This window comes from Mustela lutreola, chromosome 11 (genome assembly GCF_030435805.1).
Source record: "Mustela lutreola isolate mMusLut2 chromosome 11, mMusLut2.pri, whole genome shotgun sequence".
NCBI classification, from domain to species: domain Eukaryota; kingdom Metazoa; phylum Chordata; class Mammalia; order Carnivora; family Mustelidae; genus Mustela; species Mustela lutreola.
The window spans coordinates 14,504,157-14,529,528 of record NC_081300.1 but is presented as its reverse complement, the minus strand read 5'-3'; the positions used below and the strand labels follow the sequence as shown (position 1 = coordinate 14,529,528).

General features: G+C 41.9%; 1 protein-coding gene across 3 annotated transcripts in view; it reads left to right on the top strand.

The window, feature by feature from the left end:
* CDH20 (cadherin 20) overlaps positions 1 to 23,824 on the top strand; it is a 207,211-nt gene extending 183,387 nt beyond the window's left edge. For all 3 annotated transcript variants that reach the window (XM_059140128.1, XM_059140126.1, XM_059140127.1), the window contains 5 exons: positions 5,642 to 5,778; positions 8,342 to 8,463; positions 13,036 to 13,153; positions 17,722 to 17,973; positions 22,201 to 23,824. In XM_059140128.1, the coding sequence (XP_058996111.1) occupies positions 5,642 to 5,778; positions 8,342 to 8,463; positions 13,036 to 13,153; positions 17,722 to 17,973; positions 22,201 to 22,706 (1,135 nt within the window). In that variant the 3' untranslated portion in view covers positions 22,707 to 23,824. The remainder of the gene's footprint in view (positions 1 to 5,641; positions 5,779 to 8,341; positions 8,464 to 13,035; positions 13,154 to 17,721; positions 17,974 to 22,200) is intronic.
* The last annotated feature ends 1,548 nt before the right edge of the window (positions 23,825 to 25,372 follow it).

The following is a 25,372-nucleotide window of genomic DNA, read 5'->3' as shown; positions in this document are numbered from 1 at the left end:
ATGCCATGTAGGACTGGCCAGATAGGGCTTTCTATTTCAAGCCTATAAACCAGTCTCTCCGTGTGTTTCAAACTTAAAGATTCCAATCAAGATGCTTCACTGTGGGGGGCGGGGGAAGGGCTCCTGGGTGGCTAGGTCCATTAAGCCTTAAGGTCATGATCCCAGGTTCCTGGGATTCAGCCCCGCATCGGGCTCCTTGCTCAGCAGGCAGTTTGCTTCCCCCTCTGCCGCTCCCTCTGCTTGTGTTTGCTCATGGCACCTGGGTCACTCAGTGGGTTAAGCCTTTGCCTTCAACTCGGGTCATGATCTCAGGGTCCTGGGATCGAGCCCCACATTGGGATCTCTGCTCAGCAGGGAGCCTGCTTCCTCTCTCTCTCTGCCTGCTTGTGATCTCTCTCTCTCTCTCTCTCTGTCAAATAAATATATAAAATCTTAAAAAAAAAAAATGCTTCCCCATCAAGGCATGGAGGAGAGCTACTGCTCTTAGAGCCATGGCCATTTCCTCCCATCAACTCTGGAACCAAAGTGCAAACAGCTGGTGGACAGGTTGACACCTCAACCTTCCAGAGCAACTGCCAAGCCTCTGAAGCTTGACACAAAAGATCAGGATTCCAAGGCTGTTTTGAGGCCATCTGTCACATTAATTGTTGAAAGCCACATGGCAAAATGGATCTGGGGTTTTAGAGCAGCTAACACATTTTAAATGCACCCCAATTTATCAAATGCCTTTCCTATCAATGGGTACTTCCCTCACCTAGTGCTATTTCGTATTTAATGAAAACGTGCTTTTTCGGTTTAACGAGGATGTTTCTCTCCTGAGAATAAATATACTAGAGGAAATCTGCTTCATCTAACCAACTAGTAAACATTTGACATTTGCAGGCATTAAAATGGCTAAAATGATCTTGTTTAAATTCTGGTATTTGATTTTTAGAAATCAACTAATCCTTCTGGTATGAATTATATCAACTTTACAAAAGTGATATTTCAACCTTAAGGTTTTCAAATGTATAAGAGGAGGGAAGAAGTTAGTGAAACCACATTATCCTCAAAACTACCATAACATAAATGAAACATTCTATAAATTCGTATTTTCAGAAGCCAAGAAAAAATATGTATCTCCTGATCAATTAGTTACTCTGTTCATGTTGGAAAAGATACTGTGGGGAAAATTTTATGGAGGGAGAGAAATGAAGCAGGCATAAACTTGAAAAAAATAGAGCCCATTTCTAAAATAGTCAATCAAATATCCAATGGATAATTCCACATCTTCCTTCCTGATTCTGAATCTGGACTTCCACATGGTAAGCACTGGAAATATAGTTGTTAGGAGTCACACTGCTAAATGACAAACAAAAGAGACTGCAGTCAGAAAACACACACACACACACACACACACACACACACACACCCCTATAGTGTTCGTGCAGTATTCAAGACTAAAGGCATTAATTATCTCACAACAGATGCAGAAATGAAAGCAAAACACCAACAAGCCTACATCCACTTCTGCCATGGAGCAAAACAAGGTACACAAATTAAGGAATCCTGTCTGGCGAACAGAAAATTCCGCTTCAGATGACTGGCTTTTGAAAATCATCAGTTGGCCAGCATCAGGGAGGTACATAATAGAGAGGCTTTTTATTCCAATTGATCCCAGTGAGGAGGAATCCACAAATGAATGGGCCAGAGGCAGAGAGCAAGGTCCCCTGGGCTTATCCAGGGGGCAGAACTCTAGGTCCTAAGAGAGAAACTGGCAAGAACAGGATGACACCCACAGACCTGGAGATAACAAGATAAGCATTCAGACAGAGGGGGCAAAGGATCCCACTGATCAAATCGGAGATCATTCTCCTCTGCCTTTCAGCTGCAAAATACAATTCAGACTGCCAAGACAGAGGGTTCCTGACTCTGTACTATCTGACAGGAATAAAGAATGGTCCCTAGACTCAAGAGAAATACCAGAGTCCTGGATTCTCAGAGGGAAAAACACATAACAGGCAAATCCTTGGCTATCATTTAATAAACCCATTTGGAAATTACTGTCCTATGTTATCTTTCCCCAAATTGCTCATTTTATCTTTATTTTTCCTATGAAAGCTATTCTCTTTTAAAATAATTTGCAAGTTATATGCTGCTTGGCTAATTCATCTTCTGCATTTTTATTAGAAATAAATGAGATTTATATTCCTATAAAGAAAACACATATTAAATTGCCCTCAAATCAATATATCACCTGAAGTTAAAATGTTATGGATAAAAGGCCATTTAACTTTTTAAAAAGATTATTAGGACTTTCATAATCTCCTTTCTAGAAATTTTATGGCGTGGTCAGGCATATAAGCTGGTTGTGATTTACTAGTAAATCCCAAAACCAAATCTCCAGATTTAGTTACATATACATGAAAAATACGATGTTTAGTATCACCTAAACAATTTAGAATTTCCTAAATTTTTAATAAATGCCCAAGGCACTTCTGGCAAGCAGGAAACTAAACCATTTGGCCACTGAAATAGGCTTCTGCTGGTATAGAAAGAGCCTGCTCTCCTGTGCCTTCCTAGAGTATGTGTGCGGATTTAGCAAGCCTGCCCATGATGCCCTCCCTACCTTCAAATCGCTCCCAAATTCAGAGTATGTCCTCAGCCAAGCAAGTAAGCCGGGAGCCCAACAAACACTAGCTATTGTTCACTGAAGGCAGTTTTGTGCGTGCATATTGTGCCTATTCTGCCCATAATAGGTGAGAGCATTATGATTAGAGAAAGGAAAACCACCTACATAATTCACTAGTGTGTCCCAATTTCCTCATTCTCCATCTGTATCTACACCTTTAATTTGTTCTCCTGCCTCCTGAAAATTGGCCCCGAGTCCCATTCAGAGTAGCGAGTGCCATTACTGCCTCAATTCAGTAACTTCCAATCTAGGAAATCAGAAGGAGGTTCCACTTGCTGAGGAAGGCTTCTCTGAGGCAAGCTTGCAGGGTTGCCTCTCGCTGTGGCACCAGGCAGGACTGTCAGGGCTTCTGTCCGTTGGTTATTTCTATCACCCGACCTCCCGCACCATCTGCAACATTTGCTATGGCACCGCAGGTCTGGGCGTAGAAAGCTGCTTCATCATAGAGGCTGGGGCTGCCTCTCCCCTCGGGAACTAGGCCTAGTTCTCCCTAGCTTGGAGAGCTGCCATCAGGGTTATGGCTCTATGGGCTGAATGGCTGGCTGGAAGAAAAGACCGCATTTTTTCCCAAAGACAAATTCAACTCTTAAAAGAGCCAGGGAACTTTAAAACTAAATCACTAATTATACCTAGAAAAAAAATGTTCCAATTAATTTTAAATGAACTTTATAGGCATGTGTTTGTTCTTTACTAAGAAGTCAAAGGTTTGCCATCACAGGCTTAGTCTATTTCAAGAAGAGATAAGGCTTTGTTTCTTTAAACAATTGCATGCATTCCCTGTACGGTAAGGCAGCCTGGAGTGGCAGTTACCGGCAGGAACCTGAAACCAAACTGCTTAGGCTTGATTCCAATCTTGGGAAAGTGACTTAACCAAGCCAGGTCTCAGTTTCCTCACCAGCATAACCAAGGTAACAGCACCAACCCTCCTAGGGATACTGTAAGGATTAAATGAGCCAGTATCTGTAAGGTGTGTGGGGCAGCGCCTAGCTATAGGAAGTGTTCATTAAATAGAGTCACAAAAAGAGAAAGGTATTAATGGACTTCCTTAAATTTCCCAACTCTTGGAGAATCACAACTAAAATGATTTCATTTCTCCAGCCCTTAGTGGTCACTTTTTCCTTTAATTCCTCTCTGAACAGCCAACTGGAATCTACCTGGAACATTTTACCAAATAATACATACACATGCATATACTGTGTGTGTGTGTGCAATTACACACATATTTGAAACAGAAGTTATAACATCAATATTTACCCTTACTGCATATGAGAGTCTGGCATGCATATGTTCTATTTCATTTTCTTTTAAGACTAGTCATAACCTACTATATTGATTTCACTAACCTGCAATGTAAAAACAATGAATGCACTGAAGAAACTTCTTACTCCCAACAAAATGGCAGTTTCCTAGTTTCAACTGCTTTAGGACACAGACTGCAATCACTGGCAACTTTAAATAGAATTCTGAACCCAATATATTACATGGTTTTATATTAGCTCTGCATATTATTAGCTATTTAACTGTATGAAAGCGACTTCTCTTAGTTTTCTTTTCTGCTAAAAGAGATAATACCTACCTTCTAGAAATTTTATAAAAATTTAAAAAGAAGGTATAAGATATCTGGTATTCTGTAGTGGCACCAATTATAATTACTGGCTGTTACCAAGGACTACAAAGATTCTCAAGAGTGATTCTCAAGGGAACCCACTGAGTGGTTCAGTGGGTTAAGTGTCTGCCTTTGGCTCAGGTCATGATCTCAGGGTCCTGGGATTGAGCCCCAAAATCAGTCTCCCTGCTCAGTGGGGAGTCTGATTCTCCCTCTGCCTGCCGCTCCCCCATTAGTACATGCGCCGTTTGCTCTCTCTGACAAATAAATAAAATCTTAAAAAAAAAAAATTAGTGGTTCTCAATCATGGCTATATATCATGGAAAATTTTAAATATACAGATGCCTGAATCTCGCTCCACACTTAATGAATTTCCCAAAATGGAGACCAGGTGAGTGAACACAGAGGGTCAGATTGCCAAATCAGGTTCCACAGGAATTGTCGCTCTTACCCAGTACCCAAAATAAGTAATGACTCAAAGGATAGAAACAACAGCAAAATATGAGGCAAGCAGTCTGTTCTTGGAGAGGCCTGAAACCATCAGGTAAATATCCTTCTTCTCCTGCATAAGGATGCATGTTGGTCCATATCAAACATGAAAAATATAAGCAATGAAGTGCACGTCTCAACAAAAAAGGAGCCATTTTGGTTACAGAACATCTGCTTTTTATACCCCATTAATTACATAGCTCACATGATATTTTCCAACAAGCTGTGCCCCATAAATTCATAAATTCCAGGTTTATTTACATTAAGCAATGTAGTCAAACCTGGTTCATCCTGCTAAAAATATTCCACAGATAAGAATTCTCTAGCTAGTAAATACCAACACCATTGTTTGCCAGAGTCAGTCATTAGCATGCTTACAAAGGACCTGATGGAAATCTTTCCTTCTCAATAGGTGATACTAATTACACAACTGGAACCAATGAACTATACCTTTTCCAGTCCTAATCTTGCATTTCAAAACTTACATGAATAAAATTTTGTTGTGAACTAAGACATGTAGGGGCCAATATTCAGAATGACCCAAAAGCCTTAGGACATATTGAGCTTTAAACAGCTGAAATTGATTATTAATTGGCTTAAAACTGCCCTAAGACTTTGGCACCCTGTTTTATTTCATTTTACAAATGAGGAAATTCAAGCAGTAACAGTTTGTTATTGGTTGTTTATGTTTTTAGGGGGTTTTGGTGGGGGACTGTTTCTGGACATGATCAAACAGCAAATGCGGTTTTCCAAGTGTCCATTAACTCAGAACTGTTTGGGCCATGTTTCACACAGTATGCACTCAGTTCTCTCATGTAGTATGCTGTAGTATACTTATTCAAACAAAACAATATATTTAATCTGTGTTTTTACAGATATTCCATTGACAGAAGTAGTGACCCTGGCAGATTCTTCTATGTTGACATTACAACAGGTGCCCTAATGACTGCAAGACCCCTTGATCGGGAGGAGTTTTCTTGGCATAATATCACTGTCCTTGCTATGGAAATGAGTAAGTAACATAATAAATCGGTCTCCAGAACATGACAAAATATAAGCATTGTAGAATGTGAAAGAAAACTTCTAGAGCTTGTTATATTCTTTATGGGAAAAAACAGAAATTATGGTTTATGCAAGTGAGTGAATGCATTCAGTTCAAATTTTATCTCCTATATACCATGTCCTATGCTAGAGAGTAAAAACAAACAAACAAAAACAACAACAAAAACCCCACTATGCAAAAGCAGTACAAAAAAACAGCATCCTTAAATCAAGGAGCTAGACTTCTATATGAAGAAAGGGACAATGTCTAAGAAATCTAAGAGGTTTTCAACCTTTAGTAAGATTGGGAATGCACAAATAGTATTGAAGGGGAGCCAAGAATTCCTGTCCCCTTCAAAGGTCCTTCTAGCTGGACTAAGAATCAAATTGACAGGAGACAGATTAACAAAAGAAAATCAAATTTAACATACATACATATGGGGAATGCACACAGACATAAAAATTCGAAAGACACACAAAATGAGGTATATGTATCATTCTGAACTATAAAGAAGAGGTAGGAGTTTGAGATTTCAAAGGAAAGGAATGCATTTCATAGGATGGTAAGAGCACATATTTGGTAATTAGAGGTTTCCCCTACCATACAGATGGGTCACTCAGATAAAATATATCTGTTAATAACCTTTATTCTGGGTGGGGGGAGCCCAATTTAGATTTTTCTGTGTGGGTTAAGGGAGTGACAAAAGTTTCTCTTGAATGGCAGGGCCTCACGTGCCTTCAACTCAAAATAATCCACAGCCAAATTGGCACATGGGGACAGGGGGAGCTGTTCTGAACCACTTCAGTATAAAATATTACTACTGGATGAAAGAAAGCATTTATAACATATCACCCTTACCACACACATACATACACAGAAACACGGATACAAGAATTTGAGACATCTTACACAAAAAGCAGACTTATGAACAGAAACTTAAAAACAGAATGAAAAACTACTAAAAACTAGATTAACATATTTATTATGAACTTCACAAAAATTAGATTATTTACTACTACCTTCAGTTTGTTTGTTTGTTTTCATAACACTTAGTGATGGTGAAGGTTCAGGGAAATGCAGACTCTAATGTACTGGCAGAACGATGTATAATCACTTGAGGGGCAGGGGGGAATTGGGCAATTAAGCTTTCAAGATTCTCCAAAATATTCATATTCTTTTTCTCAAGACTTCTTACAACTATCTTAAGGAAATAATCATAAATATCAACCAAGATCTACATACCAAAACATCTACTGCAGTGCTATTTTAACATAAGGGGAAAAATGGGAATTACCTAAAAGTCTAATAATAGGAGTCGACCTAAGTAAACCGCAGTAAAACCAAATAATAAAATGAGACTATCAAACACATATTAATATACATGTTTTCAAAGTATATTTCAATGACACAAGATAATATTTGCCAAAAGTTTTAAATCCAACTTTTTAATTTCCCTTAATTGCAGTGCATATGTGTGTGTCTCTCTCCATATTTTGGGACACACGTAATATTACATATATTATATAGTAGATATCTCTGGTGGTAGGATTGTAGATTATATATACCCTGACGTTTTGGGGGGATTTTCATTAGTCCTTCTATAAACTAGTACCATGGTTACAATGGGGGGGGGGGAAGTAAATAGGTCAGTAATTTTGGTAACAAGGCAATAGAAATATTTAAGTAGATAATGTAGGGGAGCACAGATATTTTGGGGAAAGAAAAGAAAAAATAAATCAGAAGAATAAGGCATTCTGAGATTTTATAAAATTATTTACTAAGAATAATCTGTGTGTTTAGTTTCCATTTTATCTTCTTGGGATAAGGCCAAAACAAAAATGGACATGAGGGGCACTCCTGGGGCTGTGAAACTATCCTTATGTGGCAATGCCAAGCAAAAGACAGACCAAAAAACACACTTCCCCATGAGTGACTATGAGTAACTTCTCCCGCCCTAGCCAAAGATATGGATTTGGTGTATGTTTGATCCTATAATATCCCCTTAGTCCCTTAGCAGAAATAAATGTGCAGTGTTATCTGTACTTCCATGAATAACCTGAAACCTTCTGAAATACAATTCAAAGAACTGATTATTCCACAAGAATAAAACCAAGAAAAAAAAAGGAATAAAGCCAAGCAATGCCACACAGTATGCATCCAGTTAGAAATGGGCTGTTTTCAAACCCAGAATATAGAACTGACCTGTCTTTAATTTCATAACCCGAAGCAGGAGCCAAGTGAGTCAAACCTTTTTAGGCTGCATTTTGTGTTACCTGCCCCCGCCCCCCAGAATCATACTCTTCTCCTCATCCTCCTGACATCACACACTCTCTCAGACACACACCTTGATCTGCCCTCGTGCCCTGTGTTCTGGCCTCACTCTTACTAGGCCACACATGCATCCTAGGTTTCTCTTGCCATTTCCAATTCCTTTAAAAAACCCACACTGACAAGGTAAACACCTATTCCAGCAACGAGCAGCTTTCTTGTACTACTGAACCCTCACCTTTGGTTTTCTCTGTGTTCTCTTTAGATAATCCTTCCCAGGTTGGAAGTGTTTCCGTCACAATCAAAGTCTTAGATGTGAATGACAACGCTCCAGAATTCCCCAGATTCTATGAAGCTTTTGTGTGTGAAAATGCCAAAGCAGGGCAGGTAAGGCAGTCTGTGTGATGTGCACGTTGGTTCGCCTCTGCCATACAGAATGACTGCTACAGATAACCAAATTTGCCATCAGAGAAATTTAGACTCCAGAAACTAACAGTTCACGAAAGGGTCCCCAACTTCCATGCATGATGTTCCAAGTTTGTTCAGACAACCATGTGGCATCCCCCCACCCCACATTTTAATGATCTCAGCAATGCTTTGATGGTAGCTTGCTTCACAGGCTGGCCTGAAGTTATCTACTCATCTTGGAACTGAACTGTATAGGGCCAACTGCGGTAAAGTGTGCTCTGGGTCCTGGGAGCGAGGGACCAGGAAGATCAGAAAACTCTTCTCTTTTCCTCAGTTTAGCACTAATACCTGAAAATACTTGCAGTAGGGAAGCTTTATTTTTTGTATTTTCCCACCTCCCTTTCTTAACTTCGAACAATAGGTAACTTGTTTAGGGACTACCTGCCCTATTCTTAGAATGATTTGTAACTTAGAATACCTACTCTCTCCTCCCTCAGTTAAAACATCATTTTCCTAATGTTGTTCATGTCAGATCAGTTTTGAGAAGAAATGAATCTGAAGACACAAATTTCTACTAATTTGAAATAACCACAGTTCTCTAATTTGCGTATTTTCTAAAGTATGCTTTTAAATGTATATGAAAAATTTGGTCGATCAAATTCCAAGTGCTATAACTGAGAAACATTCAGAACTCTGCTTGGAGTGGCCATGTATTCATGCATATTTTGGGCTGCTGCCTACCCCGTACCCACCCTTCCATACCTCAGAACATCGGCCACGTCCTGTTTCTGCTCCTGGTTTTGTAAGATGCTTTCTTCTCTCACCTGTGACACAAGAGATCCCTTAACAGCCCTAATTTCTTCCCCCACAGTATATTCTGTGGTCCTATGGATACTGGCAGTAAAGCAAATGGAGTCAGAATAGTTTTAATATGGAAGTTAAAAGTCTGTGAAGTGCATACCTACAAGGCAAGGACTCATGCTTTGGTAATTCAGGCAGATTTTGCTTTCTCTTCTCTTACTCACCTGGAACATGACATTCTGCTGCACAGAGACTCATTTATACAATCAAAACTCATATTAGCACCCTGCATTCACCAAAGATTAAGTCAACACATCTTCACCTTTCTCAGTTAAAAGAAAAAAGTGATTTACATCTACTACGGGGGTGGGGGAGGCAGTCCTATAATGATTCTCATCTAAATCCTCCCATCAGTGGATTCTTAAAATTCAGGGCAATGGTGTACAGCTCTCCTAAAAATTTTTTCAGCAAGTCTTTAATAATTCTACTTCTACATCTACTGAATTTCTAAGAAGACCTGAAACATTATGCAGCTAGTAAAAGTTACAAAGCAGACTTTATGGTATAAGAAATGATCTGTGTCACTAGAAGTAAAGAAAGAAGGTATAAAAACCACATGTACATGCTTGCAGCTACATAAAATTATGCCTACATGTGAACTAAGACATGTAAGGGTCAAGATCCAGAAACAGCAATAGTTACTATGCTATGGTAGCTGAGTTTTGAATGAGGGGGTTTGAACCTGAATTTTAACAATTTTTGTTTTGTAGTATAACAATTTCATATATATATACTATATAAAGCATAACATAAAATGTTGTTTTATAAGATCTTATAACAAATATACATGATGAAGCTAATTATTAATCTACATTATAAAGAAGGTTAAAAAACAGCACATTAATTAAAGCTCCTCTCCCCCAGAAAACGAAGCACTTACTTTCTTAAAGGTCTTCAGAATAGAAGTTGCATTCTGACAGGTCAATAGCACTTTTAACTACCTATCCTGGGTTTCAGGTTTTGTTTTGTTTTGTTTTTTAAGGATTTATTTATTTATTATTTAGAAAGAGAGTATGGCTGGTATATGAAAGTGGGAGGAGGGGAGAGGGAGAGGGTGAGGTGAGAGAGAATTCCAAGTCTGCTCCCTGCTGAGCACAGAGCTTCACATACGACTCAACCTCAATACCCGAAGTTCATGACCTGAGCTGAAACCAAGAGTCAGGCACTCAACTACCTGAGCCACCCAGGTGCCCCTAACTACCTCTCTTGGTTTTGAAGCACATGCACACATCTCCCATTTCTAAATACATTCTTTTTTTTTTTTTTTTTAGGTTTTATTCATTCATTTGAGAGAAACAGATCAGGATTGGGGGTGATGTGGGGGGAGGAAGCAGGGGGGAGGGAAAGGGACAGGCAGACTCTGTACTGAAAGCAGAGACCAACACAGGACTCGATCCCAAGACCCCAAGACTGAGTCAGATGTTTAACTGACTGAGCCACTCAGACCCCAAGACTGAGTCAGATGTTTAACCAACTAAGCCACCCACCCTTCCAAATACACCTTTTAATGGCCTATCAGACAGTCCTTTACAGCACAGTTTATTTTGTGGCTTAAAGATCAGGTCCTGGGCCACAAGTCTGTCACATTTATCATCCTTAGCCCAAGATACTAAAAATCCTACCCCTTGATTTCGGCTCTGGGACATACTTTAAAGGTTTTCAAAAGCACACAGCTCAGTAGGCATGTCTGGTTTATAGCGCATCAGGCCTCCTTGTGTTAGATGTGTCACATACTGTGGTCAGCTGTGTGTCTGCTGAGTCGGGAAATGTGCTGGCCTCTCAGCAAGCAGCCAAGAAGAAGGCCCATAAAGAAATCAGATGACCTACCTGGCGATGGCTGAAAGCAGAATGAAACCAGCTGAGCCAAATATTGCATGGCAAGTGGGACCGAGAATGAAATCTGACCTACCAGGAGAGTGGAGGGCAGGAGCACAGGCCATTGTGTTCCCAACTATTGCAACCAAATTTGCCATAAAAAAAAAAAAAAATCCAGACCCCAGAAACGAACCCAGCAAAGCAGTGCCTTTGCTTACTCATTCTTTAAAAACCCTGTAACTGACCCCTGATGCACTGGCAGGAGTGTCAAGTCTACAGGGCCGGTCCTCTGCCTCAAGCCCCCATCTCGCTACTATGTGTATAATTTTACAGGTCAGATATTCTGAAATGACTTACCCAACTATGTACTTCATTATACACAATCACCTATTTAAAAGATTTTATTTATTATTTTTTGTCAGACAGATATCATAAGCAGGCAGAGAGGCAGGCAGGAGGTGGGGGATCAGGCTCCCCGCCGAGCAGAGAGCCCGACGTGGGTCTCAATCCCAGGACCCTGGGATTGAGCCAAAGGCAGAGGCTTTAACCCACTGAGCCACCCAGGCGCCTCCATAATCACCTATTTTTAACATTCGTCAAGAAATATGTTTCGTCAGAGCACCTGAGTGGCACAGTTGGTTAAGTGTTTGCCTTTGGCTCAAGTCATGATCCCAGGATCGTGGGATTGAGCTCCGTGTCGGGTTCCCTGCCGTGTGGGATGCCTGCTTCTCCCTCTCCCTCTGTCTACCCCTCCCCTTGCTTATGCTCTCTCTCTCACGCTGTCAAATAGATAAAATCTTTTTTTTTTTAATTTTTTAAAAAGAAATGTTTTGTCATTATGTGTGTGACACTATGGGCAAGATGGAAAGTACAGGACTTGTCTCAGGAAAGTACAGGACTTGCCTGAACCACCCAGGCACCCCTTTTGCAGCATTTTTTTTTTTTTTATCATGGCCTTCATAACCTTCATGACAAACTACTACTTTGAAAAGCACTGTGGAAAAGGCAAAGTTTGAGCCAAAAGAGCTCAGAGAAAACCATCGCTTCTTTGGTACTCCTCAACCCCAAGCTCTGCTTCTGACTCTACTCTGTTCCATACATCCCACTGTAGGTCTTGAGCTCTACACCTTTCCTAGCTCCTCTTCCCAGTCACCAAAAAGCAACAGCCCTGTGACCCAACCCCTCCATCTGTGTTCCATTAACCTGACACAGGAGATTTCTCTCCTAGGTATTGGCAATTTTTTTTTTTAATTTTATTTCTCTATTTGACAGAGAAAGAGACAGGGAGAGAGGGTACACAAGCAGGGGGAGTGAGAGAGGGAGAAGCAGGCCTCCTGCTGAGCTCGATCCCAGGACTCCAGGATCATGACCCAAGCTGAAGGCAGATGCTTAACAACTAAGCCACTCAGGCACCCCCTTGTATTGGTCATTTTTAAGTAGAGGCTTCTCAAAGATAGCAAAATGACCCTGAAAATATTAACCCAAATGATGAGGTTAAGTAGGTGAGGCGGGAGAATGAAAAAGTGGGAGACAAGCAGGAACCTGGAGCATCTCACAGCTCTTTAAGCCAATCTTCTATTTAGATTGCTTTAAAATGACTAGCGTTGGTGTGGGAATTTGTTACGGTGAGGCTTCACCCCGGAGGTACTCAGGTAACATTCACTATGTACCTGTCAATGTATTCAGGCCCAACAATAAAGACCAAATACAATCCTGAGTTGTGTGATGGTACGGGGTACTTTCCATAAGTTTCGAGAAGTTTCCTTCTCATCAGGGAAAACAATCCACTATTGGATTTCAGGGTTTAGGATATCGCCAAGCCCTGAAGATTATTCTTTCAACCCTGATTCATATGATTTCATGTCACTCCCACAGCTGATCCAGACAGTGAGTGCAGTGGACCAAGACGACCCACACAGTGGCCAGCACTTCTACTACAGCTTGGCTCCAGAGGCTGCTAACAACCCCAACTTCACCATTAGGGACAACCAAGGTAATGGGGGGACAGGAACCTACCAATGCTTTCTTATAGCTTGGGCTGGATACTTTTGGTCACTATACCATGCAAACAGTGTCAAAGGTCACCTGCTCTTCAGTAGCAGTGGGGACATTCAATGCTAATTTGTAATTTTTAAAAGTTTTATTTCAAAAAAAGATAAAAATTTAAATTAAAAAAAGTTTTGTTTCAACAGATCAAAGACAATGTCCTCTGCTGATTCTGAAACTTTTAGTTCATCAGTTCACAAATGTTTTAGAGTTGGCGCTGTGTGAGGCAGTGCCAGGCAAAAGCTTTCCCTCATTGCCATAGATAACAGCCATGTCTGTATGCTCTATAACTATAGGAAGAATCTGAGAAAAACGGTAGAAATTGAACTAGATAAAGAGAAAAACCTGAGGGAACATTTCTGACCAAGCATCAAAGGGGATAGCGGTGAAAAGCTCCCAGAACAAAAGGGAGAAAAGGCTAAGATGACAAAGGACAAACATAGGATCACAAAGTGTAGCTTGGCACTGAAACAACTCTTATTACTTTATAATGATTTTTAAAAGACAGAGCCAGGTGGGGTTTCTTATTCCAGAAAGCACTCCCCACTACAACTTGGCTGGAAGGGAATTCTAGACCCCTCTTGTGCAGTAAGCATTCTGATCAGCTAAGAAATGTATAGACCTAGCACAGTCTTCATTAGGCACAGACGGGAAAAGGAGGGACTTTTGTTCTCTCATCAAATGATTTTCAAAGAAAGATCAGGAAAAAAATCACTTAAATCTGTCAAGTGAACCCCTTCTGTTGCTAACTCTGCTACGTGCTGTCTGACCTTGGGGAGAGAGGTCATCACTTCTCTGGGCCCTACTAGCCTCATTCTTATTCCAGTTCTAAAATACTAATTGTTGGGGCACCTGGGAGGCTCAGTCTTTAAGCGACTGCTTTCAACTCAGGTCATAATCCCAGGGTCCAGGGATCGAGCTCCCCATCAAGCCCTGCATTGGGCTCCTTGCTCAGCGGGAGGCCTGCTTCTCCCTCTCCCACTCCCCCCTGCTTGTGTTCCCTCTCTCCCTGTGCCTCCCTCTCCCCATCAAATAAGTAAAATCTTTAAAAATAAAATAAAATACTAATTGTTACTGTGTAACATCTAAACAAAGGGAAACAAAAAGTCATGATTATGCCTGCCTGGTCTTAGTCTCAAACATCACTTATTTGAGATTTAAGTATTAATTCAACCCCACATGATATTCTGCCATTAACATTTGAGACTATTAAACCTGTTTTCTTTTAAATGTAAAACATCCCTCCAAATCTTTCCTTTAACATTCTACATGTTGTCATAAAATTACTCTGATAATTCTAGAAGGGAGGGTAATACAAATCATAACAACAGAACTACAACAATTAAAAATCCTGATCTTTTTATTGGGTCAAATTTTGAGCTATTCATTTATCTGCTTCACAGGGAAATCTTTCCTACAAAAAGTAGTTCAGCCCCCTCCAGACAGGTTTCATAGTGGAAACCAGGAGCCGGGGGGGGGGGGGGGGGGGGAATATTACATTACACTCTTTCTTCATATTTTCACTGAAGTGTCACTCTATGCCTTCACTCTGATATTTATCAGAATCAACAAGAAAACAATATGCAGCAAAATGCCGCAAATTTTTTAAAGATGACTTTGGATACCAATTCACGGAGCCAATGCTTTAAAAAGATGGGCCACGGGAGTATGATGACTAGAAAAAGAAATGAGTCATTTCTTGGAAGGTTTTCCAAAACAAAAGTCAGCACATCTTCAGTAGAAAGGATGAACTCTTAATCTCCTCATGACAATTTATCCCATGAGTATTTTCTACGGAGGCTCATTTAAAAAATTGACCAGCATCGATTTGGTGGATCTGCTGTCAGGACCCCAACTCCCATGCCCAAAACATCTCTTTTTATAAACACCACAAGGCACTATCTCAAGTAGAGCCTTCCTTACTTTTTTTTTTTTTTAAATCCACAAAGCATTATTAAAAGGATTGTGTGTATGTAGCATTTTGCAGTTTCAGACACATTTTTCCCATACTTTTCTTTATTTGATATTTATAATAACCCTCAAAGGTTTCGATGAAGTTACTAATCCCTCTGATTCTCGTTGTCTCCGATAAGGAAAGAAGGCAAATGGGCCACAATCAGAAAGTGAGTAAGCATTATGGCTAGGACTGGAAGATGGGGCCTGTTTTAGCCACACACACACACACACACACACACACACACACACAAGCGCGTGCGCGCATGCGCTTGAAAGAAAAAGGTTTTGTGTCACCTTGGAAACAAATACTGTTTCCAAATGGGTTACTCAAGCCCTACTCATCATATTCAACAAAAACTCTGCAAGTGGCTACTGCAAGTTGCCAGAACCCTTCCAAGACTAAAGTCAGCAAGGCAACACTCTGATCTTTTTTCTTTTTCTTTAACCTTAAATAATTCTGAGATCAAGAAACATGAAGTATAGTACTTAATTAAATAATGATGTAATACTTTTATGAAATTCTGCTCTGGTGAAGCTTTCTAAAAGTCTTACAACCCAGCCTCAATTAAACTGAAAAAAGTAAAATAGATTTCTATTTGAGAAAAACTTGGTTTCTGAAAAAACAAGACTAACACTGTAAAACAGAATACTATTTAGCTACTAAATCTGGAAAAACAGAAAAATGGGTGGGTTGTACAGTAGGTAGAAATATAATCCTCAGGTGGGCAAGCAGAGGGCCTGTACCAAAGCAGGAAAGGATTTCCACTGACTGGATAATTTTCAAGAGTTAACATCACTAGACCAAATAACAAATAACAGCAAAATGGAAGAAATGTATACTTGGAGTCCGAGAACAGAGCTCAAATCTCAGCTCTGCTATTAAGTTAGTAACTTTGAACAAATTTCATCACTTTCTCTAGGCCTTAACTCACCTGTATAAAAGGGTCAGATTATCACTATCTCATCAAATGTGAAAATGAAATGAGATGCTGTGCACTTAAGCACTCAGTAAACAATCACCAATATCGTGAAAAGGCAGGGCAAGGAGGAAGGAGAAAAGCTAACAAAGGGATAACATATCCATCAGAATAAGCTAGCCTATGCTGAGGAACAAATGACTGCAAAATTCCAGTGGTTTCACACAACTAAAATTAGTTTCTTACTCACATAAAACCAGCTGTGGATCTGAGCAACAAGGACAGCTGGTGTCCATGCAGCTCAGTGTCCCAGGCTGCCTGGCTCTCCATCTTAAACGTTCTTGTATAGTATTGCACGGAGGCAAGAGAACACAGAGAAACATGTATCAGCTGTTAAATTCTTCTGCCTGGAAGTGATGCAAATTGTTTTGCTCATTTTTCATTATCAAAAGCAAATCATATAGACATGCCAAAATTAAAGAGGGCAGAAAAGTATAATCCTTTAATATGTCCAAGAAGGGAAGGAGAACCAGAAATATTGATAATAATGTTTACTTTGGTTAGGCTCTCAGAAGTTTTTGTGAAGTTCTAGACTCTTCCTTGTAAAATGTAAACCCCATGGACCCTTCCCTGTTGATGTCAGCTTTGAGAGTCACTGCTTGCATGTCCTATCACATCTCTAAACTTTTCCTCTACTGAAAATGATCTGAACTTTGCAAAAAAATATATGACTTGTAATTCCAACCCACTGGAAGAAACTTGAAAACAAAGATTAAAAAAATAAAAGATCCTAGAACATTACATTAGGCAAATATAAATATAAATACACAGACACACACGACCTTTAAGAAAACACATCAAATAATTTTGCTACTTCCCTTTAAAACTGGAGGGAAAAAAACTAGTATTGCCGATCAGGAATGAATTTCTCCAAGTTCTTATTAACTGTGTCCCCTCAGACCACAAGTAAGGGGAAATAACAGGGTGTGTCACGTGATTAGGGGATTTCAAACAAGCTTCCGCTAAATGAGCAGTTTCTTCAGAAAGCACAGAAGGAGTTGGTGACTGCTTTCAGAGGTGTAAAAGAAAACAGCCAAAGGCGTGACTTCCAGTGAAAGTGGCAAAAATAAGCAATCTGCCACAGCCAAGTGGGCTCCTCAGCATTCTTCTCCTGGAGGCACAAAGCAGCCGCAGGGCCTTGGAAAGCTGCTGAGCGGGGGAACAAGCAGGGACCGCTAGTGGCCAGTGATTGTTCATTCCTATCAAGCTTTCACAGGAACATTCCAGTTAGATCTGAAGTCTAACAGTTCGCCCTTGGCACTTTATGTCACAAAGGGTAAAAAAGACTCTCAAAAAGGGTTTCTCTCTTAGGCCCCAGGGCTTTGCCTAGAAGCAGAGCAAAAAAGTCCAAGGTTTTGGAATCCACATGCTGATCCAGACAAAGCAGAGGGCACGCTGGGCAGCCCCTCCAGGGACTGTCTGCCGCTCCCTCTCCGCCCCCTCTCCGCCCTTCCCACTCCCACCCCTGCCCTCTTGCTCTCCTCAATCTAAGAGATTAATTCGCTTACTGGGTTCTTCCTTTTTCTTTCCTCCGGCTTTTCCACTCCCTTTTTCCAACTCCTACATCCCCTGTCTTCTTCAGACAACACCGCCCGGATTCTCACCAGGAGGTCTGGCTTCCGGCAGCAGGAGCAGAGCATCTTCTACCTGCCCATCCTGATAGCGGACAGTGGGCAGCCGGCGCTGAGCAGCACGGGCACGCTGACCATCCAGGTGTGCACCTGCGGCGACGACGGCCACGTCCTCTCCTGCAGCCCCGAGGCCTACATGCTCCCTGTCAGCTTGAGCCGGGGCGCCCTCATCGCCATCCTGGCCTGCATCTTCGTCCTCTTAGGTGAGCAAGGGGCTCCCTTCTTTTCTGTGGGGTCCCGTAAGCGCTTACTTGGCTACCATTCTAACACTGCTGTTCAGAACCTGTTTTCTACACCATGCTTATTGAAAAGGTGGTAGAGTAAGGCTGGGAAAGAATAAAGAAACTGAAGGTAGGATGCCTGGGTGGCTCAGTTGGTTAAGCAACTGCCTTCAGCTCAGGCGGTGATCCCAGAGTGCCAGGATCAAGTCCCGCATCAGGATCCCAGCTCCTCGGGGAGAAGCCTACTTCTCCCTCTGACCTTTTCCTGTCTCATGTTCTCCCTCTATCTCCGTCTCTCTCTCTCCCTCTAATAAATAAATAAAATCTTTTAAATATATATATATAGAAAGAATTTATATATATATATATATATTTAGAGAGAGAGAGAGAGGGAACGAACCTGAAGATAGGTCCTTCCTTCAAGGAAGTCATGGCCTCTTTGGCCAAATCAAAGCAAATACATTTATCAAGCATCTGCTATGGGCCAGGGTACCATTCCAGGTGCTGGGATTAATAAGACAGACACATCCCAGCCTTCACAAAGCTTACTTCAGAGCAAAGCAAGTTCATTTTGACACCACAGAATCAACACGACAATTTGGGGCAGGATATGATAAACACCTCTTCTGACCCCTTCATTTCACATAAGTAGTAGCTAAATCACAAAGAGAGAGTGACAGGCCCAAGGCAAAATGTCAGAGGCAGAGGCAGAAGCGAAATGCAGACGACCCTGCACTATTCATCCCTGTATCTGAGTGTCAAGGCTCTTTTCCTAAGTGTTCATCCCCCAAATTCTGGAGGTGGTAGGTGTTAAGGAGAAGAGAAGAACGACAGGGTATCCTGAAGGGACAGGAGACAAGGCTGGGTGCCATTTTATAGAAGGTGGTCAGGGAAGGCCTCCCTGATAATAAGACCTTTGAACAGATACTTGAAAGAAGTGAGAGTGAACCCCGTGGCTCTCTGGGGGAATAAGCTATTTGGGGGCGTTAGCACCCCTCCAAGGCACTGTGGCCATCTAACAAGGAGCAGTGACTACACAGGATCAGCGTGCCACTGCTGGTGACATAAAAAGGTGCGATGACAGGCTGGTGGGAGAGCACAGGTGAGGGAGAGGATCCTTTCTTCCTCTGCTCAAATCATACAGGCAGCCACTCACCTCCTTGCTCATAAATAAGGCTATTCGAGCAACTGTTTTTGAACTCAACACTCAAAAGCCAACAATAAAACACCTAAACTAACTCTAAAAATGACAAAAATATCTGTCCATATATCCCAACTCTTCTGATTAAGTAATTCATTGCACACATATTTTGCTTAGAAAAAAAAAAAGCAGACTTAGATAGTAATATCATCTAATACGAAAGAAACCCTACCGTTCTATGAGGGAAAAGAATACAGCGCTGGGGATTTAAGTGAGAACAGACATGTGGAGATCCACGTAACCCCCTGGCCCCAGGTTTACCTATGAACCAAGAAACGGAGTCAAACCGAAGACAGAACGTCCTGACTACAAAACGTCAGCCCTTCATTGAATTTCTAGGTAGGTCTGTGGAATATGCCTCTCAGAAAACATTTGCAAATACCACATGTGGTTTGATTTTGTTGTTTTAGTTCAGGGCTACATGAGAAGTAATATAAATTAAGTAACTTTTCTAAATCCTCTGACCCCTAGATCAGAGAGTTGTTATGGGCCGGGTCGGCACTAACACCCTCCTGCAATTCCCCGAGTGTCCACAAGATGGCAATGGGAGTCCTTGAGTGTAGGACAGGATAACCTACAAGAAGCCATCGAAGAAACTTGCTGGCGGGAGAAATTTCCAGCCTGCCTATTCCTACTCCTATCTTTGGAAAATGTCCACATTATAAGTTCACCCTTGCCCACAAAGAATAGAAAAAGCCATCATTACAGAAAGACCGATTTTAAAAGACTGGCACAGAGATAGTCTCAAGCTAGAAATGGTGTGCAAGGAACAATTTACACTGTGCCTCCAAACCCACTATGTCTTATCTTCTGAACTGTACAGAATAAACGGGTAGTTTTCACAAGCTAAACTGAGCAGAGATTTATATGCAACTTTAGATAAAATCCTCATAGTTTTAGGCACTCTTATTTCTAAGAATGCGTATCCTAAATAAAACTTAATTCATAAAACTGAGTAAGACTGTAGTGGATTTGCCAACAAAATACTACATTTTACGGACAATTAAATAAATTTACTAATTTCAACTTTATAGTATTTTTTTTCCATGTCTCTAGTATAGATCTAATTCCTAGAAAAATCTCATGGGCCCTATGCACTGTGCTTGAAATACCTAAAGATCCTCTTCTGTCAGGGAAATCTTTCAGTTGAATAGGACCATGTTTCCCAGAATCTGATTTTCAGGGCATTATCTGATACTTGTTATTTAAATCAGATTATCTAAAAAATACATTTGTATCTTATTTTGTAAGATAAAGATATTTGTAAGGTAAATATAAGATCAATCAATTCGATAAGCTGCCTAATTCGCTAACATCAGAATTCCTTCCAGCAGATATCCAAGACTTTTCTAATTTTGCTTCCTAGCATTTTCTTAAATACCACCCCTACCATTCCAGGATCATCTGTGTGAACGTTTTTCAGTCCTTTGGGAAGAATTACCCAGCCAGCCCTGCCTCTGAAATCTCTTTGCAACACATATAACCCTATGATAGTCCTTCTCACTGCCTGACTAGTATAAATCATCTATATTTCCTTAGATTACAAGTTTATAAGACCAAAAATCATGTCATATCAATGTTGTTTCTCTACTGTTTTGCATAGTACATAAAAAATATGAGTTTAGCACTTGTTCACTGAGCCCCACGAACACATAATGTTCATTTAGAATCATCCCATTTACCCAGCTCTACATCCAACCAGCTCACACACCCGCCTCCCACACCCACTTTAAGCCCCCACTTCTTCAGAGCCCTATTAGACCACTCCTCTGAAATCCCACAATCAGGTAGTCCATAAGTCGGATTTTGGCACACACAGAAAATATACAAGAGTATGTCATTGTTTCCTGTGTTTGCCTTTTGTCACCCTAGCTATTTGGGAAACTATTAGGCATTAACATCATTTTAACTGCAATTTACAAAAAGCCCATTCTACATCCAAATGTTTTAAATCATTACCATGAATTTTTTAAGTCAGTTCATAATTTTACTAGGCATACTACTGAACTCCATTTTTCTTCCCCTTGGTAAACTGCAGTTTCATTTTGTAGTGTTGTCAAGCTGTTACCGTTCACCAGCTATAACAAAGCACATCAGGAAAAAAAAAAAAAAAAAAATCAATAGCAGTTCTACAGCTAAAACCTCAACACACTTCCTGGAAAACATTTTCAGTCACAGAGATAAACAGTTCAATGGGATTATCTCTATCTCTCCTTTAAACCACAGTGAACACATCCTGGGGGGGGGGGGGGGGGAACCACATTTATTGGGATAAAATTTTATCCAAATCTGCAAGGGCACCTCTAACAGTGTGGTGTTTCTTTGATAACATGCGGAATTACATAAAATGTCACTGCTAGTTCTTTTCCTTCCATGAACATCCCTGGGTCCAGACAGTCACCACTACCTCTCTAACAGAAGGCTTTCCGAGGAATCGGAGTTTATTGGAGCAATAAGCAATAAGCAATAAGGAATCACTTATTTTTTTTTAAAGAGATACGGAAAGACTAAGACTTGGGTTCATACTTAGCCTTTATGTCCCTATGCATATGTACTAATACGTGATTCTATTTGCAGAGTGAAATCCTACTAAGATCCTAATGTCAAAAAAAAAACAAAACAAAAAAAAGGGGGAGGGGGGCTTCTGCCTACGTAATAAGATTCCCACATTATCAGAAATGTATATTTGTCCTTACACGGTCAGAAGACACTGTCTGAGCCTTAGCATAGATCCCACGGAGGCCGTAGAGCTTACTGGGATTTAATTCGGGGGTGGCCGGCCACCACCTGCAAGAAAGAGAGGGCTTCACCTGCCTACAAACCCCCAGTGCGACCGCGCAGAATGAGTGAGGAGGCCGACCCTGAGGTCCAGAACATCCGAATGCCGTCTCTGGGCTCAGCGCTCAAAGACCCGGTCCCATACCTGTGGTTCCCCGGGGCCCCCTGCCGTCACGGCCCCCGCAGCCGGGTCTCCGGGGTCAAGAGCCTGTCCTCTTTGTCTCCGGCAGTGCTGGTGCTGCTCATCCTGTCCATGAGGCGGCACCGGAAACAGCCGTACATCATCGACGACGAGGAGAACATCCACGAGAACATCGTCCGCTACGACGACGAGGGCGGCGGCGAGGAGGACACCGAGGCCTTTGACATCGCGGCCATGTGGAACCCCCGGGAGGCGCAGGGGGGAGGCGCCCCCAAGACGCGGCAGGACATGCTGCCCGAGATCGAGAGCCTCTCCCGCTATGTGCCTCAGACGTGCGCCGTGAACAGCACGGTCCACAGCTACGTGCTGGCCAAGCTCTACGAGGCCGACATGGACCTGTGGGCCCCGCCCTTCGACTCCCTCCAGACCTACATGTTCGAGGGGGACGGCTCCGTGGCCGGGTCGCTGAGCTCCCTGCAGTCGGCCACGTCGGACTCGGAGCAAAGCTTCGACTTCTTGACGGACTGGGGGCCCCGCTTCCGGAAGCTGGCGGAGCTCTACGGGGCGTCGGAGGGGCCCGCGCCGCTGTGGTGACGGAAGCCGGGAGGCAGGCGCGCGTCCAAACGCAGACGTTCTCGGCGGCCGCGCAGCCGCGGTGCAGCCGACCACGACCACGCGAGCGAGCAGTACTGTGCCGGAGAGTGAGAGGGTGAGCGGCGGCGGGGAGAGCTCTCTCTGGATCAGCTTTACTTGGTTACGTGAAGTTAAGCAGTCGCAAGGAAACACGGGAAGAAGCGGGGGCAGAAACTCCAATATCCTTTCGTTCCTTTTTTCTTTTTCATTTTTGCGACACCGCCTTCAAGGGCTTGGCGTCCGAGGTCAAGTGATGGCGAGCTTGGCCTTTCTCTCCCATTCGCCAAGGCCTTTGTCGCTTTGTCACTCTGCCACCACTGAAGAGTTTCTGGTCTTACCTACGCAGGTGGCAACTGAAGGGAAGTCTGACTCTCATATCCTTTTTCCTTTTTCCTCCCTTTTTGAAAAAATTTTTATCTTACTTTGTTCTCCATTTAAGGGTTTTGCTGGCTCATCAGACCGCACAAACCAACCCACACAAAAGAACGCTGAAAAATTGTTACTCGGTGAAATTAACCTACTTGTCCTGGGATGGATGGAATTTCTTTTAACCCTTTTGAGACGAGGTTAAGGCGAATCAGCCTTGCATGACGGGTGGGTGGGGGATGGGAGAAGGAAGAGGCATTGACTTTGTGCTCAAGTTTAACGGTTGAACCAAGAGTTGCTGGCATTACAGCGAAACCAACGGCATCAAGTTAAGAGTGCTCTGTTCTCTCGGCTCTTGAACTGTGCCCCTGCAAAATTGTTCAGAACAAAACCAGAAAATCTGCCTCTTTTGCACTGTAGATGTCTCTTCCATGTGCCAAATGTGAAGATTAGATGCTACAAATGAAAGCCAAATAAAAAGAAGTATCTGATAAAAGCATGGGTTAGAGGGCTTTCCTAATCTGTGTGAGGTCAATCCAAGGGATGTTTACATACTGTAGATAACCTACTTGAACAAAAATCAGTATTATAGAGAATAAATGGATGTAAGAAAATTACATGTATAAGTTTTGTATATTTGTTAATAATTTTGGTAATAAATATGATGTACTGCATCTCAGTACCCTAGCACTTCTTTTAATAAAAGTTAAATAGAAGGGAAAGTCTATTGCACATTTGTTTAATTGCAGAGCACGAAGATGGCCTTGTGATCTTGACCTAGCCTCAGGTTCCTGGGGCTGGAGCTGATTCATCAGGCAAAGGCACCAGGGGAGTAGTATGACGCTGTGCATTCTTTTCCAGTCACTGAACACATGAATATTGTGGTTCCAGCTGTTAAGCTTTTTGTGAACACTCTTCATCCCCTCCATCTCTGAAAAGAGTAAAGGACGGTTTGATGATATCAATCATGTAAAGGTGAATCACGCCCCAAATTTTTCATTTTGTGAGAGGGTTTTCCACATAGCCACCAAGGAGACAGGCCACTCTCCTACTTCTCTGTTCTATTGGCAAATCAACTATGTACAAACGAATACAAATATATATCAAATATGTACAGCTCACCAAGACTGGATGAGTTCACAGAAGGCAGGGACCATATTTTATTCATCTTTCCTTGCCCCACAATTGATTGGAAACAAATTAGTTTTGTGTGGGTCTTGTTTATAAAAATGGTTCTCAAATTTTGATGGGTTCAGAATCTCCTGGAACACTTGTTCAACAATAGCTTGTTGGGCCCTACCCCCATGCAGTTTCCAATTCAGCTGATCCGGAACAATTTGCATTTCTAACAGGTTTCTAGGTGGTACAGATGCCCCTGGCCCATGGGTCAGTCAGACTTTGAGAAGCTCTGCTGTAGGGCCCCTCTCTCTCAAACACAAGAAGATTAGATTATCAGCCCACTTACACTGGGGCCCATCTTTTCCAGTATGAAGGATAGTTTGGATAGAAGGATAGAAGTGTGCAAGAAGACTGACAAACGTCCAGGAGCCCGAAGGATATGTTTTATGGTCTATTGCATGGTATACTAACAGCCAAGAAAATTCTTATCATCAGACATCAGTAGACTAACCCTTTCTTCCCATCAAAGGCAGCTCTCACACATCCTCTATGAGTAAGGTATGATATAACCAAAGATAAGAATAAGCAAAGAAATAGGGGCACCTGGGTGGCTCAGTGGGTTCAGCCTCTGCCTTCGGTTCAGGTCATGATCTCGGGGCCCTGGGATCAAGCCCCACATCGGGCTCTCCATTCAGCAGGGAGCCTGTCTCCCCCGCTCTCTCTGCCTGCCTCTCTGTCTACTTGTGATCTCTCTCTCTCCTTGTCAAATAAATAAATAAAATCTTAAAAAAAAAAATAAGCAAAGAAATAAAGCAAGCTATGAACTTGAGTCCAAACCAGCCTCTACAACTACCAGTTACTTGAATGTGAGCAAATTAACCCCTATAACGTTTGCCTTTCTGTCATGAGCCCTGAGGATAATTTTGTGACTATTTTCCTTTGTATTGCATGTGTTAAGAACTGGGAACAGCTGTTATCCTAACCACAGGAGGTTATCATGCCCCACATCCTACAAATGTGGTACCCATGATACTGGGCATGAAGTGATTAAACAATCTCCCAGAGCTTCTGGTCCCTGGGAGGATGTTTAATGGTGTGATACAGGAAGTGTGAGAGAAGTACAGGGTGAGAGCTCCATTTCA